At 32.2% G+C, this 18,794-nt stretch overlaps 2 protein-coding genes across 4 annotated transcripts; one reads left to right on the plus strand and one right to left on the minus strand.

Annotated features, from left to right (window-relative positions):
* The first annotated feature begins 605 nt into the window (after nt 1–605).
* LOC122520008 (regulator of G-protein signaling 7) lies at nt 606–4,904 on the plus strand. 3 transcript variants are annotated; one of them, XM_043639882.1, is made up of 13 exons: nt 606–712; nt 1,123–1,443; nt 1,668–1,904; nt 2,031–2,127; nt 2,209–2,259; nt 2,359–2,514; nt 2,653–2,876; nt 3,024–3,250; nt 3,365–3,478; nt 3,579–3,704; nt 3,895–4,081; nt 4,403–4,495; nt 4,583–4,904. In XM_043639882.1, exons 3-13 carry the CDS (start codon nt 1,704–1,706, stop codon nt 4,646–4,648), a joined length of 1,542 nt encoding a protein of 513 aa, XP_043495817.1. In that variant the 5' UTR covers nt 606–712; nt 1,123–1,443; nt 1,668–1,703; the 3' UTR covers nt 4,649–4,904. The 3 variants fall into 3 exon arrangements, with proteins under 3 accessions (XP_043495817.1, XP_043495816.1, XP_043495818.1); XM_043639881.1 differs by lacking the exon at nt 606–712 and having other exon boundaries at nt 719–1,443; XM_043639883.1 differs by lacking the exons at nt 606–712; nt 4,403–4,495; nt 4,583–4,904 and having other exon boundaries at nt 719–1,443; nt 3,935–4,037.
* A 2,437-nt stretch (nt 4,905–7,341) lies between these two features.
* LOC122520010 (monocarboxylate transporter 9-like) lies at nt 7,342–17,863 on the minus strand. Its single transcript, XM_043639884.1, has 5 exons — nt 17,755–17,863; nt 9,858–10,192; nt 9,533–9,659; nt 9,237–9,416; nt 7,342–8,835 (listed from the first exon to the last, which is right to left on the minus strand). The coding sequence occupies exons 2-5, from the start codon at nt 10,087–10,089 to the stop codon at nt 7,533–7,535; spliced, it is 1,842 nt and encodes a 613-aa protein (XP_043495819.1). The 5' UTR covers nt 10,090–10,192; nt 17,755–17,863; the 3' UTR covers nt 7,342–7,532.
* Nucleotides 17,864–18,794: the final 931 nt, after the last annotated feature.

Genomic DNA, 18,794 nt, shown 5'->3' on the forward strand with positions numbered 1-18,794 from the left:
TTTTTACTTTTTATAATCAAACTCTATCTGTATATTGTTGAAATGTATGAATATTGAAATAATTTTAACACGAAAAAGAAAATAAAATAAAAATATAATACAACATAATACATTGTATGCGGGACTATTTTTGAGTTAACTGCATTCGAATAGGATTTCAAAGAATTCTTTGTATATTTTGTTTATATATAATATTTTAAGTTATAAGATAATAATATTTGATATTGTTATGATACCACTACAAATATTTATCTTGAATATTAGCCAAGTATTTAAAAATGTGTCTTACAAAAAATATGTGAAAAACGTATTAGCGTGTATTCCGCATACAACGTATTAATAGAATTTGATAAATAAACGAAGATATGAAAGAAAGAAAGAAAGAGAGAGAGAGAGAAAGAAATAAACATAGAAAGTAATTTGAAAAATCATAAGACAGAAATAGGTCGAAGGATTTCAAAGATGATTTGGTTTTGTAAAAGTGATCGATAATAGGTGGTAGTAGGTTGAGGAGCGTGTAAAGGGCCGATATCCGTGCCACTTGGGATCCCCTGTTTCCTCCGTTTCCTACTCTACACATTTACACAGTGTTAGCAGCAGCAGTTTTGCTTCGTCGTCGTTGTTCGTAGGGAAAACACGCAGTCGCAAAGTGAACGCGCAGCACATCGTGTTCGTGATCAACCAGCAGACAACTCAGGAGTTCGATTTTGACGTTCGTACAATCGACTACTATGCCGTACTTCTTTTATATACAATATTTTTTTTCTTTCTTTTCTCTCGTCTTTCGGTCAAATGCATTAGTTGGTTAATTGATTAGTCTCTCGGCGAAATACAGTTATTTATTTAGTGCATCCCTCGTGTTATTCACCCCTTTAACGCATACGCGTTCGCACGTTGTTGTTTAACGTTTTTTTTTTTACACTGGATCATCCAGTGTACTTTGAGAAATATATATATATATATAGATATCAAGAGTTCGTGTTATAATAATTATTTAATTTTAATTTTTGTTCGTGCTGCTTGTATATAACTTGCTCGTGTATCTACATTTGCGTGTATCTAATTCCGTTCTACGTAACAACGAAAAAGATTACGTTAATTATTTCCTATGTGGTGACCTAGAATCAACAGGATCTTGTTATCGCTCTACTGAAAAAGAAGAAAATCATAAGTCCGAGAGAATGGTGGAGAAAAAGAGATCGTTTAAATCAAGGATTACGAGAATAACGATGATGCGAAGTTTTCAAATGCGTCTTATTAGAAGATCGATCATATCGTTTTATCGAACTACGGTTAACGTCGAGTAAAAAGGAAAAATAAAAATAGAAGAAGAGAAGAAAAGTTGAGCCTACTTTTCTTTATCCGAGAAAAACCTTTAGACGACCGCAATGCGCGCGCGGTGAAACTACGAGAACACTACTCTGGTGTTTTACATCACGAATCGTTAGTATCGATAATAACAAAATCCTTAGAAATAAAATTAACGTAAATATTTTTCATTATTTTATTATTATTCTTGTTACTATGAAATTAGATTTTATTAAATCAAATATTTGGAAATAATCTGATCGGTATTTGTTAAAATTGTTATTATTTTTATGAAATTAATTTTTATTAAAATTTGTTAAAATCGGTATCGGTATATTTAAAAGTTTTCAATGTAATAGATTGTGAAATGGTGTTATAATCTTAACGCGTATAATATGGTAACTATGAGCTCCGAAAAGTCGGCCTCCCGCCGAAAACCAATTGAAAATAATGATACGAGAGAATCTTCGGATCAAACTGGAGAAAGGGAAGATAATAATCGTACCGAGGAGAATGTTGAAAAACAGAATACACCCACGCATCGTGTCACTGCCTGTTGCGCTGAAGATACACCAAATTATCTCGTCTATAAAAAGGTATCGCATACGCAATATCTTTTTTGTCTCATTTTAACCAATCGATTTTTTTTCAAGAATCTAAATTCGTTTAAAGTTCACGTTAAAAGAATTGAAATTTTGTTTTTTTCTCGTGTATCATTTTAGATGGAATCTTTGGTGGAAAAAATGTTAAACGAAGCTACAGGTGTTCCTGTAAAAACAGTTAAAAGTTTCATGACGAAAACTCCATCCGTTTTTACAGGTAAATTCGAACTCTAACGTATTGAAAAAAAGATTCACAGATTTAGTTAGCCATGGTTTTGACTTTGACGATAATTTTTAGGTTCCGATTTGATATCTTGGATGATGAAAACTATGGATATCGATGATCAAGGTTTATAAATTTATATATATTGCAGTATATAATATAAATATATATGCAAATCATAGAAAAATGATTTGTTAATTGTTATCTCATCATTTTTAAATATAGAATCTCTTCACGTGGCACATCTCATGGCATCTCATGGTTATTTTTTCCCCATTGACGATCATTGTCTTACCGTTAAAAATGATAACACGTTCTATAGATTTCAAACGCCTTATTTTTGGCCATCTAATTCTTGGGAACCAGAAAATACTGATTACGGTAAAAGAAATATATTATTTATATATTCGTTTATTGTTTTATTTAAATTTGATTAAAAAAGAGTAAATTAAATAATATTCCACATATTTTTCTCTTTTTCCCTTCTCTCTCTCTCTCTCTTTCTTTCTCAATCCGTAGCCGTTTATTTATGCAAAAGAACGATGCAGAATAAGACTCGTCTTGAATTAGCTGATTACGAAGCCGAGAATTTAGCTAGGTTGCAGAAAATATTTTCTCGAAAGTGGGAGTTCATTTTTATGCAAGCTGAAGCACAAAGTAAAGTCGATAAAAAGAGGGATAAATTGGAAAGGAAAGTGTTGGATAGTCAGGAAAGGGCATTCTGGGATGTACATCGGCCGATGGTAAATAATTGAAAGAACAAGCAAATATTTTGCAGATTTAATATGTTTTCAGGAATAAACAATAAGAAATGAAAATAATTTGTAAAGAATATTTATTAATATTATTTTATAAATCAATTAACAATCATAACGATACTGTGATTACAGCCTGGTTGTGTAAATACAACAGAACTCGATATCAAGAAAGAATGCCGCAGTCAAAAACCAACCTTCAGATCGAACAGACATTTGAAAATTGGGATCGCTGGTGAAAGGGTTTCTCCTCATTCGGAATCCTATTTAGCAGCTTCGATAGAATCTGTGCAGAAGGAGATTGACATGTTGAAAGATAGATTGGACAGGAGAAACATCAAAGTATCCAAAGTTGCGGAAGCGTAAGTTCGATATACGTGTCACACACACACCGATTGATTGATTTCCTTGACTACGAGTTCGATTTACAATTTTTCTAATATTATTAATTTATCAACAATACGTGGAAATTTCAGTCTTATCGGATATTTCGAACAGTATGCCGAGTATGATCCATTTTTTACTCAACCTGAATTTACTAATCCGTGGGTATCGGATAGTTCGGAAATGTGGGAACAAGAAAAAATAGCGTAAATATTTTGGATATAATTATTTTATAAATAATTATTAAATATAATAACACAAATTTTTAAGAGCTTATTTTTTTCTTTTTTTTTGTTTTTTAAATAGGAAAGAAGTGTCTACGAGAAGAGTTAAAAGATGGGCGTTTGGTCTTCAGGAATTGTTACAGGATCCGATTGGTAGAGAACAATTTATACGATTTTTGGAAAAAGAGTTCAGCAGTGAAAATCTCAAGTAAGAATTTAAATATACAAATCTCTCGTGTTCGTCGTTCATTTAGAATATTTTTCAATGTTACACGTCACATGTTTTATGTTTTATGCACGTGAGAATGTGCGTTTGCGTGCGGGCGTGTATGTTTTATTGTGTTTCGTTACGAAAACGAATGCGTATCAAGCAGACGAGATTTTTCTGCTCTGTGCAGATTTTGGGAAACCGTACAGGAATTGAAAACTTTCCCGCAGAAAGATGTTAACGTTAAGGCTGGAGACATTTGGAACGAATTTTTGGGCCCAGATGCAAGCTGTCCAATTAACGTCGATTCTAGGTCCTTCGAAATAACAAAAAGAAATCTTGAGAAACCTGATCGTTGGTGCTTCGACATAGCTGCGGTATTATTTTTACAATTTATTTCTACATAATATTGGATTGGCCGAAAAGTTAATTCAATAAATAAATAAAAATCAATTTTTTTTTTTTAATTACATTTAAAAATTAATTTAATAAAAGAAAAAAAGATACTAAATATATTTAATTATTTTTATTTTAGATTTTAATAATAAATAAAAATATTTCATTGAAATATACGTTTGTAAATTATAGCCCGAAACTTTTCGGACGATCTAATATTTTTTATTATACGAAAATTATATTTAATTATTAGAAAAAAAAAGAATGATAGAGAAAAAAAATCGAATATTTTTTCCTCTTAGGCACACGTTTATCATTTAATGAAAAGCGATAGTTATTCGAGATATCTTCGTTCCGAGATGTACAAAGACTTCCTCAACGGTTCGAAGAAAAAGGTGAGGAAAAAACCCGGACAGACAAATTCATTTTTCTACAATTAATTCTAATCGAATGTGTATACTTCTTAAATCAATTGATTACAGACATCGGTAAAGGGTATTCGATCAATCGTATCTTTCACGGGTCGCAGAGACACGACAGCTTCGTAATCAATCATGATCTTAGAAAAATATCGTATGGAAAATTTTGAAAAGAAAAAAAAAAAAAGAAAAAGAAAAAGAAAACGCAGAAGCAAATCATTTCTAATCGTTGATATCACGTAAGTTAACACTTAAGATCTTCTTTAATGCAATTGATAAGAATCTTCGAATTTATGCGCGCAAATATAAGCGACGATATGTTCCTCGATAAATGTTCAATAACAAATCGGAATGTATTGGTAAAAAATAAATCAACTTGACGATATTAAACGAGCATAATTATTTAAATTACGTATACACGTACACGTATGTATTTCTACGTATGTATATACGTTTGTAATATAATTATGCTTTATTATAAAAAAGACTTAAAAACACAGAGAGAGAAACATAATTATATGTTTAAAAGTATTCGTCCTACTGCTATTTTCGTATTACTGTATTTATTAATTGGATTAATATATATATATATATATTATAGAAAGAAAGTTTCCACAATATACAAACCAAAATGTGTATCTATAGATAATCTAGATGATACAACAAATTTGTAATTAGGATTTATTTGTAAGCTTGTAGAAGGCAATGAGATTATACCATAAGAAAATACTGCTAGAAATAGCGTAATAATGTAAATCATAAATATTAGTAGAACAAATATATCAAATGTACAGTAGTAGTATTATATGCTTCTTAGAATGATATTATTACATTAAACTTCTTTATCGTAATGATTCTGTGTAATTCAGCAACAAATTTTTCAATTTATCATTTCAAACAAACAAAAAGAACAAAAAGAACATTTTCATTTACGTTTTCCTCTCTCCATTTAATAATAAATCCCCGTTCAACGACAAATCTGATTTGAAGTGACGATCAGAAATGAAATCGGAAGGTTCGAATGCTTCGCAGTAGTAAGTACTGAAAATGATCAGACTGAGATTTGAGTAGTCACGAGTCAGAAACAGGTGGTAATGGTCAGACGTGCGCCAAATATGGTATTCTACTTACAGTAGTTATACTTTTCATTGACAATACTGTTCAAAATGTCAACTAACGTTCTATAATTACTATCATAATATATATGATACGTTGAGGTTTTTTGCGTCATGTAAGTGGGCTTAAAAATGAAAACAGTTAGTGTTTGAGGTAGACAGCATATTTCAAATTCATGAACGTGTACCAACATTCTATTTTTTTTTATCCTCCTCTCTTTCTTCCTTTTTTTTTTTTTGCTTTCTTCGACACATACTTTTTGTTTATTTTATTACAAAAGACAAAATTATAATCTATTTCTATTAATTGAGATGGCAATTGCGTTTCTAATAATAATAATAATTAAAGCAAGATAGATAAGCGCTTCGGGAATAAAGAAATAATTAATGAATTACTAAATTACTCGAACGCATAATCTCTCTCTTTCTCTCTTTCTCTCTCTCTCTCTCTCTCTTTCATATTTCGTCACACACCGCTATATATAAACACACAATGTTTTCTCGGATACTCTTTTAACCAGATAAGCGAATAATCCATCTGCGAAAAACTATTTATGACAACACGCCCCTTTGTAGCTTCAGCACTCACAGTGTCAACGAGTCCACGAACGTTACTACACCTCTTCTTTTTTTATTTTTTAAACGCACCTTTCTCTCCCACGCGTTTTCACTCATCGATGATTTTTCTTTCTTTCTTCTTTTTTTTTTTCTTTTTTACAGTAATAAGAAATATTTTTAGGTGGCTCGCGCGTGCATTTTGTACATTCGCACAGGCGTGACTAGATATCGTACGAATACCCAGAAAATTCGGAGCATCGGTGTGAATCGTTAATGTAAAAAAAAAAAAAAAAATATAAAAGTCTCGTCGAACGTTAAACAAAATTTATTTTTTCTTTTTTTTCGTCTCTAAATATTTTCTTCTCTTTTTTCATTTTAACAATACGTTGTTGTGCAACCGATTTCTTCATTTAATTTAACGTCTTATCAGCTTGATTTAATTAAAATGATCTATGAAAATTTGTGCCACCTATTCTATAACTAACAAAACAATCATTTCTAATGAAACATTCGTTTAGGTTGTTTGATCAAATGAACCAAAAAAAATATATATATATATACGTGACTAATTAATTAGAGTAAAGATACTATGAATATACTATACTACTAATCTCAAAATACAGAGCGAGAGATCGAGCTCGACGCATCTTTCGTAAAGATTAAAAAGATTAAAAAAATAAATAAAAAAAAAATAAAAAAAATCTCTCACACATAATTACGAACGACAGACAATAATACATCGACGATCCGCCTGATAAAATTCTTGTATATTTGGAAACGCATACACACTAACATTGGTCTTAGAAGAATTATATTGTTTTGATGTGTTTTCCGTGTTGGCAGTTCACTACTTGAAATGATCAATGAATGACTATCATAACGATAATTTAAAAATGAAATCGCACGTTGCGCGATCGAAATCGTTTTCTTTTTCGTATCAATAATTAACGAAAATAAAAACGATATTTCTTCGGGTGAATTCTAATTCGCTAAATACTGATTACAAGCATAGACATCTCTAACAAATGTCGAGAGTGACATGCTCAAGAGACATTAGTGAGTTATTTATATAAGTAAATTGTAATATTAATTATACGCTTACGTAGTCCCTGCATTTGTCGTTGTTTTTGTTGTTGTTTTTTAATTGTATTTTTTTTTTTTTAATTACCATTCGTAGTTTTATTTTAACTACGAACATATATTGTATACTTTCCTTGGAATGAAGTAATCACCAAAATTTCACGAACGAGTAAAGAAAACATGAAATCATGAGTAAACTTATCATTCGTGAGGTGTCTATCAGTTCGAATAATAATAAAACACTTCCTATTATATAATCGTTATACCTTTTCGAGTTTCTTTTTACTGTTCCTTTTTATCAAAGGAACTAAAGCCCATAGAGCTGTGCCCAGTATAAGTATTATACCGAATGCCAAAAAAATTGGTTTGTAAGATCCAACGTGTTCGTAGACGACACCGCAAATAGGTGGTCCGATTAGTTGTAGGACACCGTTAACGAACAGCGAGATTCCATATGAGGAACTGAGTTTCTCGGTACCAAGCATGTCAGCCAGGATAACGGTCGTGATGCCAATGTACATGCCGGAAGAGAGGCCAAATAGTGCACAGAAGAAGGAAAGCATCCCATAACTGTCGGCCATTGGTAGCAACGCCAGTGCAATCCCACTGGTACCAAGACCACCAACGAAATAATAATATTTCGGTACGAAGTCTATGTCCGACAAAGAAGCACCACTGATTCTACCGATCAGATCGAGAGCCGAAACAACGGACAACAAAAGGGCCGATGAATTTTGATCGAATCCTTGAGAGTTAGCGTAAGACGGCAAATGTATCATAAAGTTTGTGTTGCTGATCGCCGACGTTGAGTTTGAAATTAAAATGACCAGGTATATGGGATCCCTTAACATGCTGAAATCGAATGACAAATAAACTTTTTCTTTACTCTTTTCCTTAACCGACGATATCTCCAATTTGGATGACTTAAACGTCGACATTTCTACTTGCACGGGTTTATCCACTTTCACGGACTCGTTGTCTTCCTGGAAATGCATCTTTATCGATAATCCTAATACGTTAGAACCGTTATCCGACATTGTATTGATTTGACGGGAATTGAACGGTTCGTTCGCGATGAGTTGTTTTTTATCAACGACCTTTCCATCATTCCTACTCGTAGTCTCCTTAACGTACTCCTCCTCCTCTTCTTTTTCCTTTTCTTCGGATTTTTGTTGAACATTCTTTTGCACCTTGTCGTCTTCCTCGTTGCCAATATCCATTATTTGATCCTTGACGATCCATTGATCCTGTTTCTCTTCTTCCTCATCCGATTTGGTCAATTTTTCAGATCCTTCTTCCTTACTCGACATAGTCGAGGTTGAATAATTCAACAATTCTGTTAAATTTTGCACCTGTTTAGTCGTATTATCTAACTTCTCGGATTTCTCGTCTTGAACAATGTAATCCAATTTTGCCGTTTCGATCGGTTCGTCCAAACTTAAAGCTTCGTTATCGATTCCTTCTTCAATGGGAACTGCAATCATGTGTTGTTCAACTGGATGATAAAGTAATGCACAGACGAGTGTGTTCAATGTTAGAGCACCCATGATAAGCACCGCGCCTCTGGAATATAACGAAAAATAATTATTCGTTAAGGTTACATTTCTTTTTATAATCAATAAAAATGAAAAATAATATAAAATATATAAATATATAAATATATAAAAAATATAAAATAAAAGTGCGCACGCACATACTTTTTTGCACAACATTTGCCTCGAATATAGAACATGAAACGTGGCTTCATTCGCTTATTTAATGACATCACTTATACCACTTAAGATGTCTTAGAAATAATAAATGCTAAACGACTAACTGGCAATTATATTCGCATTTATGTGAACGGTAAGCTAGCAAGCAACTGGGCAATTACATCGGATGCTATTTCTGATCATCTTCTAAGAGTGCATCGTTCGACTTTCTAACTCTAATCCTCTTTCCCTTTTTATCCTTTCACAACTTACCTATATCCAAAACAGTCAAGAAGATATTGAAGAAGCGGAGGTAATACTATAGTCCCGATTGCACTCCCGGAAATGCAAAGGCCGTTTGCGAAACCACGTAGTCTCTGGAAGTACGCAGTGACGATATAAATCGTTGGTGGAAATGATAAACCAGCACCGATTCCGACCATTAGACCATAACTAGAAAAACACCAGAATAAATCATAATAATATATTATTTCGTATATAACACGTACGGAAAGGTGTGTTCTACATTCTAAAAATATACTAATTATCATTGTTTTTATTTTACTCACCTGACGTAGAGGTAAGAAACTGAATTAGCAAAATAACTGAGCATCATTCCAGTAGCAGCAAAGGTGCCACCGATTAATGTCACGGTTTTGTAAGAATACTTGCTTGATAGAATACTCGACAAGGGACCTATCGACAAATTTTATTAGATAACAAATAAACACATTAACACACACACACACACAAGCATATTGTATAAATTCTATTCCAAAGGTGTGTTCATTTCATTGAGATAATTTGAATCAATGCAAATATATCCGATGTTGCGGTTAGCATATAACCATGATATAATATTACATATAATAATAACAAAATCAATCTTCTTACCCAAAGAATTGTAGAGAAAATAGCAGAGAGCCGGCATCCACGATGCTGCCGTTGGCGATGCTTTGAAAACGTGAAGGAATTCGACGAAGAGAACGCCGAAGGATTTGACGGTTCCGGGGATGAGGAAATTTACGATAAGGGCTGAGGTTAATACAACCCAACCCCACCCCCCGTCCGGTGGTATCATCTTCGTTTTCCCGCTAACATTCTTTGTTATTTTAGTTGTTGCCATTGTTGATGATGTTGATGCTACTCTATTACTCTTGTTGTTTTTAATTATTGTTGTTGATGAGCAACGGGAAATCGTTCGATCACTTCGTTAATCAATCGGCCAACTAGAAGGGTGTAAAATATTGCGTATAAAAAATCTCTTATTTAATGTTATTATAAAAGTGAACAGTGTCCTATAAAAATTCTAATTTCAAAGCTACGAGTTTTGTGCTCATTGTTTTATCGTTATTATAAAACTATTAAGATGAATATATTGTTAAGGAATAGGAAAAGCAAAAAGTAAAAGTTATCTCTATTAATCGTAAATGTGTGTCTAAATAATTTCTTTAGAATATTTTAAAATAAATATACGTGTGATTTAAAATATACTTTTTTCATCTATTTTCAATGAAAAGGATTATTTTTTGTGCTCGTTTGTCACTTACTTTTACAAAATTCCTCGAAAGTTATGTTTAATAAAATAAGTTTAATTTTTATACTTCAAATATTACGTTGTTACAGATTGATGTAAAAGAAAATGTGAGATGGGGGACAAAAAATCAGAGATCAAATGTTACGTTAAACGTGAAATATTATATTGAAAACTTTGTGTGTCGCTGGTCGATGTTACGCATGCAAAATCCTGCTTAGAATAGTTTGAATTTATATGTGTGTATTTATGTATGAGAAGATATACAGAAGATTAGAAGGAAAAAAAAAAAGGAGAGAGGGAGAAAAAGAAAGAAAGATTATTATCGATATTAACACGATGGATTACCTAACTGCGTCCTCGACACATCTGAACCGTTCGATTGAAGATTGAACGATCAAGAAAAGCCACATTAACACATTGATCATTGTTACATCTAGCAGGATTTTCCTTATTAAAAGAAAAAAAAACCGAAAAAATCATTTTCTTTTCCCTGGATAATTGTAATTTGTTTGTTTGTTTCTTCCCCCCCCCCACGTTGTTACCTCGTAAAATTAGATGATCGATCGAAAAAGTTAATCTCTTTAAGAATGATATCCTAGTGATCGTAAGATCTAACTATATTACGTCATACGTTCCTATTGAATAGATTGTTAAAGAAAATCAAGATATCGCACGTGCACCGTTGCACTGTCATGAAAATGTTTTTCCAATAGATTGAAGAAAGAACGATAATAATAATAATAATAAGAATTTTATTATTTTCAAGACAAGATAGTTGTTTGTAATGATAATAATTAAATGATATTTTATTATTAATTATATAATAATAATAATAATAATAATAATATATTAGAAATTGATTATATCATAAATTTATGCAACACGATTTTTAAATATTAAAAAAATAAAAAAGACTATTCGAAAATGAAAAGTAAATTATTAGATTAAAAATAATATGAGAATGAATGTAGAAAAAAAGAAAAAGAGTGCATCACTTTGAAAACAATTTACATGCAAAATTCTAATAATAATAAAATCGTATGATAAAGAATAATAAATGATTAGATATTTTCTCTCGAATGTTGATCGAGAAAAAATATCTGAAATTTTTGTCTCCTCGCATGGGAAATCAGATTCGCGCGTTTGTACGTATAGAATAAATGTAATTTTCATTAGAAGACGCGTTCATTGAAACCGTAACCTCAACGTGCTCCGTTTACTATGGACGATGATTACCAAAGGAAAAACGAAAGAAGAAAATCGCTATTTGTGTATCTACGTGCGATGAAAGTTCAAGAGGAATTGAACGCTTAGAAGATACACGTGACCCGTAAAATATTGACTCGCGATATATAAAGCTAGAAGCGTGAATCAAATACAAAAAAGATTCACGGGAAGGTATTAGGGATAGCTATGGAGATACCTGTCTACGTGAAATAGCAAAGGGATATACCATGTCGCGAATTAATGAACTATTCTTCGTATTCTTGCATTTATTTGTTTATAATAAATAAATTTGCTTTTTTTTTTCCTTTTTTTTCTTTTTAATTTCTAATACATTCATTTTTATTCGTCTCCCCACCAGCCTTGTTTTATTTTTACTCTCTTTTATATATTTTTTTTTATTATTTATTTTATATTGTTTATATTATTTTATTTTTTTCTTTTTCTTTTGTATACCTTTTTTCCTTTGTTTTACATCTCGATTATTTCTTTTTTCCTCCCTATAATTTCGAATAATTGAACTTTTCTTCGTATTCTCTTATATGTGTGTGTGTGTGCATTGCTTTTAATTTATTATAGATAAATCTCGTTCTGTTTCCTATTATTTCGAATAGTATTATTGATATAATGGTATCTAATCATCCAATACACATTTAACATCTCATTCGAATTTTCATGAGTTGTGAATGGTTTTATAAAAATTTTATTCTTCTTCTTCTTTTCTTTTTGTTTTTTTTTGTTGTTTTTTATTTTTCTCCCAACATTCCAGATGTGTTATTACGTTTGAAATGAAATCGACATGTGACATTGGTGAACAAAAAGTCAAGGAAAAAAAAAATAGAAGAAGAAGAAGAAGAAGAAGAAACATACGTAAACATTATGCAACACATATCTCATATTTTCCCGAACGAAATTGTATCGTTACGAATCGTGTTGCCATTAATATAATATTATATACATATATATATACTTAGAATGAATAAGATTTAAATCGGTTAGAAGTAATGCTATTTCACGTTTGTTAATATTTCCCATTAAAAACCTATACATTCTCTCTTTTTTTCTCTTTACCATAATTTAACCATAATTTATTTAATAAAATTATCTTCCGTAGAAACAAAAAGAAAAAAAGTATCAGATTGAAATGTTTTTATTCTTTATCCTTATGTGTTTTTTTGCAAAGGAAAATACAAATAATTAAAATGAAAATCATAGTCGATTTTGTTTGTTTTTTTAGATAAAAAATCTTAAAATTTCCCATTTTTCATCGATTGTTTATCTCAAACGTAAATTTTAATATTTATTTTATTACTTAAAATATTTATTACTTTAATATATTTAAAATATATATATATATATATTTACGTGTTACGATTGGATAAATTAATTTTGGTAACCAACAGTTTCTCGTTTCTGACGCGTACATGTCAGGTAAATGGTTAAAGAAGAAACTAAAAAATACAAATAGTTTGGGCTCGCATATTACAAACGTTTGCTTTCTACGATTAGATCTCTCTTCGCGATATAGTAGTAGATCTCTCTTGATCGTAGTAAACTCGAGAAAAATAGAAAGAAATAAACAGAGAGAGCAAGAGAGAGAGAGAGAGAGAGAGAGAGAGAGGGATATACGAGTAATAGTTAGAGTGAGAGTAAGTCGATGAAAAAGAAGAAAAAGTAGCTAGTAAGTCTTACGAAACTTTCGATCGTGGTGCGTTTAACTCGACAACAGAACCAAATGCTTATTTACAATTGATATAAAATACCCTGTAGAATGAAACGAAAAAAAAAAACAAAACAAAAAATACACAAATAAATTATTAACAATTTAATTAATCACTTGTTCGATTGTTTTCATTTCAATTTTTTCTGTACGAACCGTAAGGGATATAAAACGAACAAAAATGATCAGTGGAAGGATCGGTCTCTTTGAAAAAAGAAGAATAATATAAAAAAAAATAAAAAATATGTATACGAACGATCGTCTCTATTGAAATAAAAATGAAAAAAAGATAAGAAAAATATTTGATTTACGTAATGGCTTACTATACACGGTCACGGAAGATTTAAAAGTTAAGGTCGATATAAATCAAAGGAATGAGAAGAAGAGGAAGGAAGGAAGAAGAGATAGTTACAAGAAGAAAAAGAAAAAGAAGAAGAAGAACAAGTGGAAGGGAAGAAAAAACAAACTAAATAATAATAATTCTTGATCGTATTTCGTTCGTTGGTTCGTTGGTACGACGAATTCGTATGTTATTTTAAAAATTGCATAAAAGAAAATTGGTTGGACAAACGAATGATTAATTATCCAATAGCAATTGACGCAGGATGATGGGGAAGACCCGATGATTGGTCAAACAAAAATATACTTTTAAGTGAGCTAACAAATCATGTAAACTTAACAGAAAAGGGAGAAAAGTAACACACACACACACACGCACACACACACACACATTTCTTACCGGTTTTAATGGGTTATCTATGTGTTTCTTATATGCGTTATTTTATTTCCAAGTTACTTTACTTCATATACATTCACTCTATTGGCATCTTATACAAATAAGAGGAATAGCCAGAAAAATTCAGCTTGCGTTAGAGCAAAGAAGCAAGCAAAGAATCAAGCAAGCAAGCAAGCAAGTCAGTAGAATATACCAAATTGTGTGCAGACACACGTTTAGTCTCTAACGGTCCGTTCGTTTCTACTTTCAAGCTCGTAAGAGTTAGAAGAATATTATCCGACGAAGTTGCGTATCTTCGAGCAAACGTATTTTCCGTACCTCAATTGACTTGTTTTCATCATTTCCATCACGTATGCGCGCGAGTGAATGTAGATATATACAGGGTGTCCAATTTTCATTCAATAATAATAATAATAATAATTACGAACTATCTCACGGTGTTATTTATTAATGTTTATTTATATTATATTATATTGTATTTTATTTTATTATATGGTATGGTATTGATTAAATAAATAAATGAATAAGAAACTATAGCACGTGATGATCGTGGATTAAAAAAAAAAAAAGAAGAAGAAGAAGAAACTCGCGAGTAGAATCTAGAAAATCTTGGGAGGACGAGCAAGGAACTTAAATATCCTAGCCGTTGGTCACCATTTATGGTTATTCTTGGTAAAAACACGTTCCCGCTAATTACTGTGCATTTTCTCGGATTTATATTTATAAACCGCATTAGTATTTTTCCTTTTTACCGTTTCTACCATAAGGTAAAACCTTAAAGTTGTCGCGAAACCCTTTAAGTACCATTCCCATTCGCAAAAGAATGAAACTGGTTCTCTCTCGAGAAGAGAGAGAGAGAGAGAGAGAGAAGATTTTCTTTGGGATATACCACCATACCAACCACCATAGCGATCTTTATTGGGGTTTATATCGTTCCAACTCCGGGGGAATCCCGGAGTTTAAGAAAAGAAGATAAGATTTTTTTTCTTTCTACAAATAGATTAACTTTTTCAATTTGGAAAATCTTGTTTCGGGGTCAATGAACCCTTTTAGAAGAGGAGGACTCGTTCGGCAACTACTTTTTCCCTTCTTTTCACTCGAAGTGAAAAGAAATCTTTGCCTTTGTAAGGATAAATCCGTTAACGCGTTAACTGCTACGAGGGTAACCAATACCTCGACTCTTATAAAATCTTTTATCTATCATTCACAAAAATTACGATTACAAAAACGTTATTCTAATTATAACGTTAATTATAATATCATTTGAAATAATTATCTTTGAAACATGCATCGTTTTTATAAAAACAAAAAGAAACCTACGGAATGTTAATAATTTAATCATTCTTCTCTTTTTTTTTTTTTTTTCTTAAAAAAGATCGTTTCAACGTGCAAAAAACAAATTTACGTACGTGCTAAGTGACACGCGTTTAACTCGATTCACCTGTACGCGAACTGACGTATTTAGAATCTTTTCGATGATAATAATTTAATCGTAAACGTGCGAATGACGAGTAAACGAAATAATCGTGCTCGACTTTTCTTTTTTTTTTTTTTTTTTGATAATTTGTCTTTTCTTTTTAAAAGGGGAACCGTCACTCGTTTAAAAAGCAACGGGACTCGTTGTTTACGCGTTAAACTTTGCTAGAGAACACCATTATATTCGTAAAAGAGATTACTTACGTTTATCACCTTTTTCAAAATTAATATCAAATCTTTCAACGAGTTTATTTAAGCCTGTAAATATATACGGTTATTTCATTTTACGAATCTTTTACAGTTTTACAGTTACGCCGGAGGGCAGACACTTCTTCTATCGCGTTCGTCCGTTATTGAATAATTCCTCGAGGACGGCCTTTGCACTTCTCAACCCAATTTCTAAGAAAACGATGGCTTTACCAATGGAATCCCATTAAAAAAAAAAAGGATAAAGACAAATTTGTTGATTTATTAACGATCGAAGACATTTTCGTAAATTGATAAATCGTCGATTATCGAATTAAAAAAAGGGAAAGAAACAAACAAACAAACAAAGTGTAACTCATCGATCTACAAATTTTTCTAAATCAATAAACTCGATAACTAATTTGTGTGAACTTTGGGTACAACAAATATTTGACGACTTTTACTCGATAACATTTATTTTTATCTAAGTTCGTTAAATTTTCTTTCGTTGAACGAATAATCATCGATTATATCGAATAAGAAAAGAAAACAAGCGTGATTAAGTCGATCTATAAATTTCTAAATCAATGAACTCGATAAAGAATTTGTGAAAATATCGTCAAACGAATATTTCACTTTTACTCGATAAAACGATTTATTAAAAATATACGAATTAACATTCTTTACAAACTTATCGTCAGCTAAAAAAGAAAAAAGAAAAAAATAAAATAGAAAGAAATAAAAAGTGCAGTTAAAATCATTTCTATATAATATCACGTATAAATCGAATCTATCTAAAACAAGCGATAGAAAAATAAAAATAAAAAGAAAAACAATTGGTTTGACAAAGTGATAATGACAAAGTGATAATAAAAAGAAACTAAACGTTATAATAATAATAATAATATGATAATGTACTATGAACGGTTCGTTCCATTTTAATCTAACGTACAATAATTATTATGTACAATTACACAAACAGACGAATGAATTAATTACGGTGCGAATCATACATAAAGATACATCGAACGAATCGAATCGACGAGCTCTTTATCGCATTCTATACAATATAGATCGTAAAGTGTTATTAATCGTTCTTGTATGAACGATTACATGTATGAGATATAAAATGTGTATATACGTACGGGAATAAGGAACATGTTTAGATGTATAGCAAGTGTTCTCTGGAGCGTGCATAGATGAAACAAATACAACGTTAATTTGCAAATGACTTAGCTAGTCGATCGTTCGATAGAAAATGAAAGTTTTCCCTTGACAGGACTTCGTGCCGGGCGGCACCGTGGCCGCGGACGTCTATAATTACACGGTAAACACGTCGCCAACGCTATGCTACGAATAACTAATATATTCAAAAGAAGAAGAAGAAGAAGAAGAAGAAGAAGAAGAAGAAATGCGTGTCGATCGGTAAAAGAAAGAAGAAGAAGAAGAAGAAGAAGAAGAAGCTAGGATACATGTATATAACGTTAACATATTAATCTTATCTAGAGGATAGATGATGTCGCAGGTAATTTGTGTTACCTTTAATAGAAAACACGGTACACATTAGATAGTTACGAAATGAGCTTGAGAGATCACTTTCGCGTATTGAAAAGCCGGAAGATTGTTCGCAACTCCCGCCAATTCGATTTCAATCGCTAAAACATACATTATTTCATATATTTTCGAATAAAATTGCTAATTTTTATGAAAATTCAAACAGCGAATCGATCGAATGATAGAATAAAATTGAGATGGAAAAAAGTACTTTGTTTGATGGGAGTAAAAAAAAAATATTGGAATTTTAAAAAAAAAATTGGTGGTCCCAAGATCGACGGGTGGGTTATGTCATAGAAAAATCAATTATATAAGAGAAAGAGAAGAAAGATAGAGAGAATGAGGAACGTGCACTGACCTGGGGCGCTCGAGTTCGACAGGGCAGTCGCGGACTGTCTGTTCGTTCAGTTGGACGGGGGGAAGATTCTTCATCGGGCGTTCACTATCATCGTGAGTCTTCGACTGGACTGCGTACCCGGCCCGGAGGAGAGAACCCGTTCCAACTCTCCCGGCGGCTCCCTCTTCTTTTTCCTTCAATCCTCGGCCCTGTCTGAGAACGGCCGAAGGTTGCCCTCGGCCGCATTACCTCGGCCAACAGCAGCGTCGCATAGCCAGCGTCCAGGCATTACGCTGCTGCTGACTCCAGAACGACGAAGAAAGAGAACAAGGGACAACAACAACAACAAAAAAACCGAATAAGATGAGAAGGGGAAGAGAATAGAAGGAAGATGAAGATGAAGATGAAGAGGAAGAAATAAAAAGAAAGAAAAGTAAAATGTTCCTCTTCTTCATTTACGGAGAAACACCATCATCCTCCTCCTCCTTGTCCGGTCTTCTTACTTGAAGTTGCTCGCGTGCACGATCGTTCTCGTTGACTGGCGCCTACGATCGACTAAAGAGCTTCTGGAATCCCGCGAACAGCAGGAGAACGTAGACAAACGCGACGAGAATGAAGAGGGATTGCTAGGTGGCTAGCTAGCTGCCTGGTTGTCTTAACTATTCAGATTTCCTAAGAGAACGTTTAGGAAACACCAAAAGTTAGCAGCAAGAAGAAACTAAGGGTGCTACGAGATCATTCCTCCGAGTCCCTTATTTTTTGCGCGACCATTGAACTCCCATATGCTCGTCTTCTTTTTCTTTTTCTTCTTCTTCTTCTTCTTCTTCTTGTATGTGCTTTTTTTCGTTTCTTTTTTCATATTTATTGTGGCAAGTTTTTAAGCAAAAAATAACCACCTTTACGGGGTGAAGGTAGGAGGTATACATTATCCTAGTGAACAAAAATAGCAGGAGGATCATCTCCCCCTTTTCCTTTCTTACTCATCTCATTTTTCTTTACCATCTTCAATCTTGGACCCCCCTTTGCGGTCCTTGTTTTTGATATACTTCTCTTCTTTTTAT

The sequence above is a fragment of the Polistes fuscatus genome, unplaced genomic scaffold (genome assembly GCF_010416935.1).
Source record: "Polistes fuscatus isolate 324 unplaced genomic scaffold, CU_Pfus_HIC Scaffold3, whole genome shotgun sequence".
NCBI lineage: Eukaryota > Metazoa > Arthropoda > Insecta > Hymenoptera > Vespidae > Polistes > Polistes fuscatus.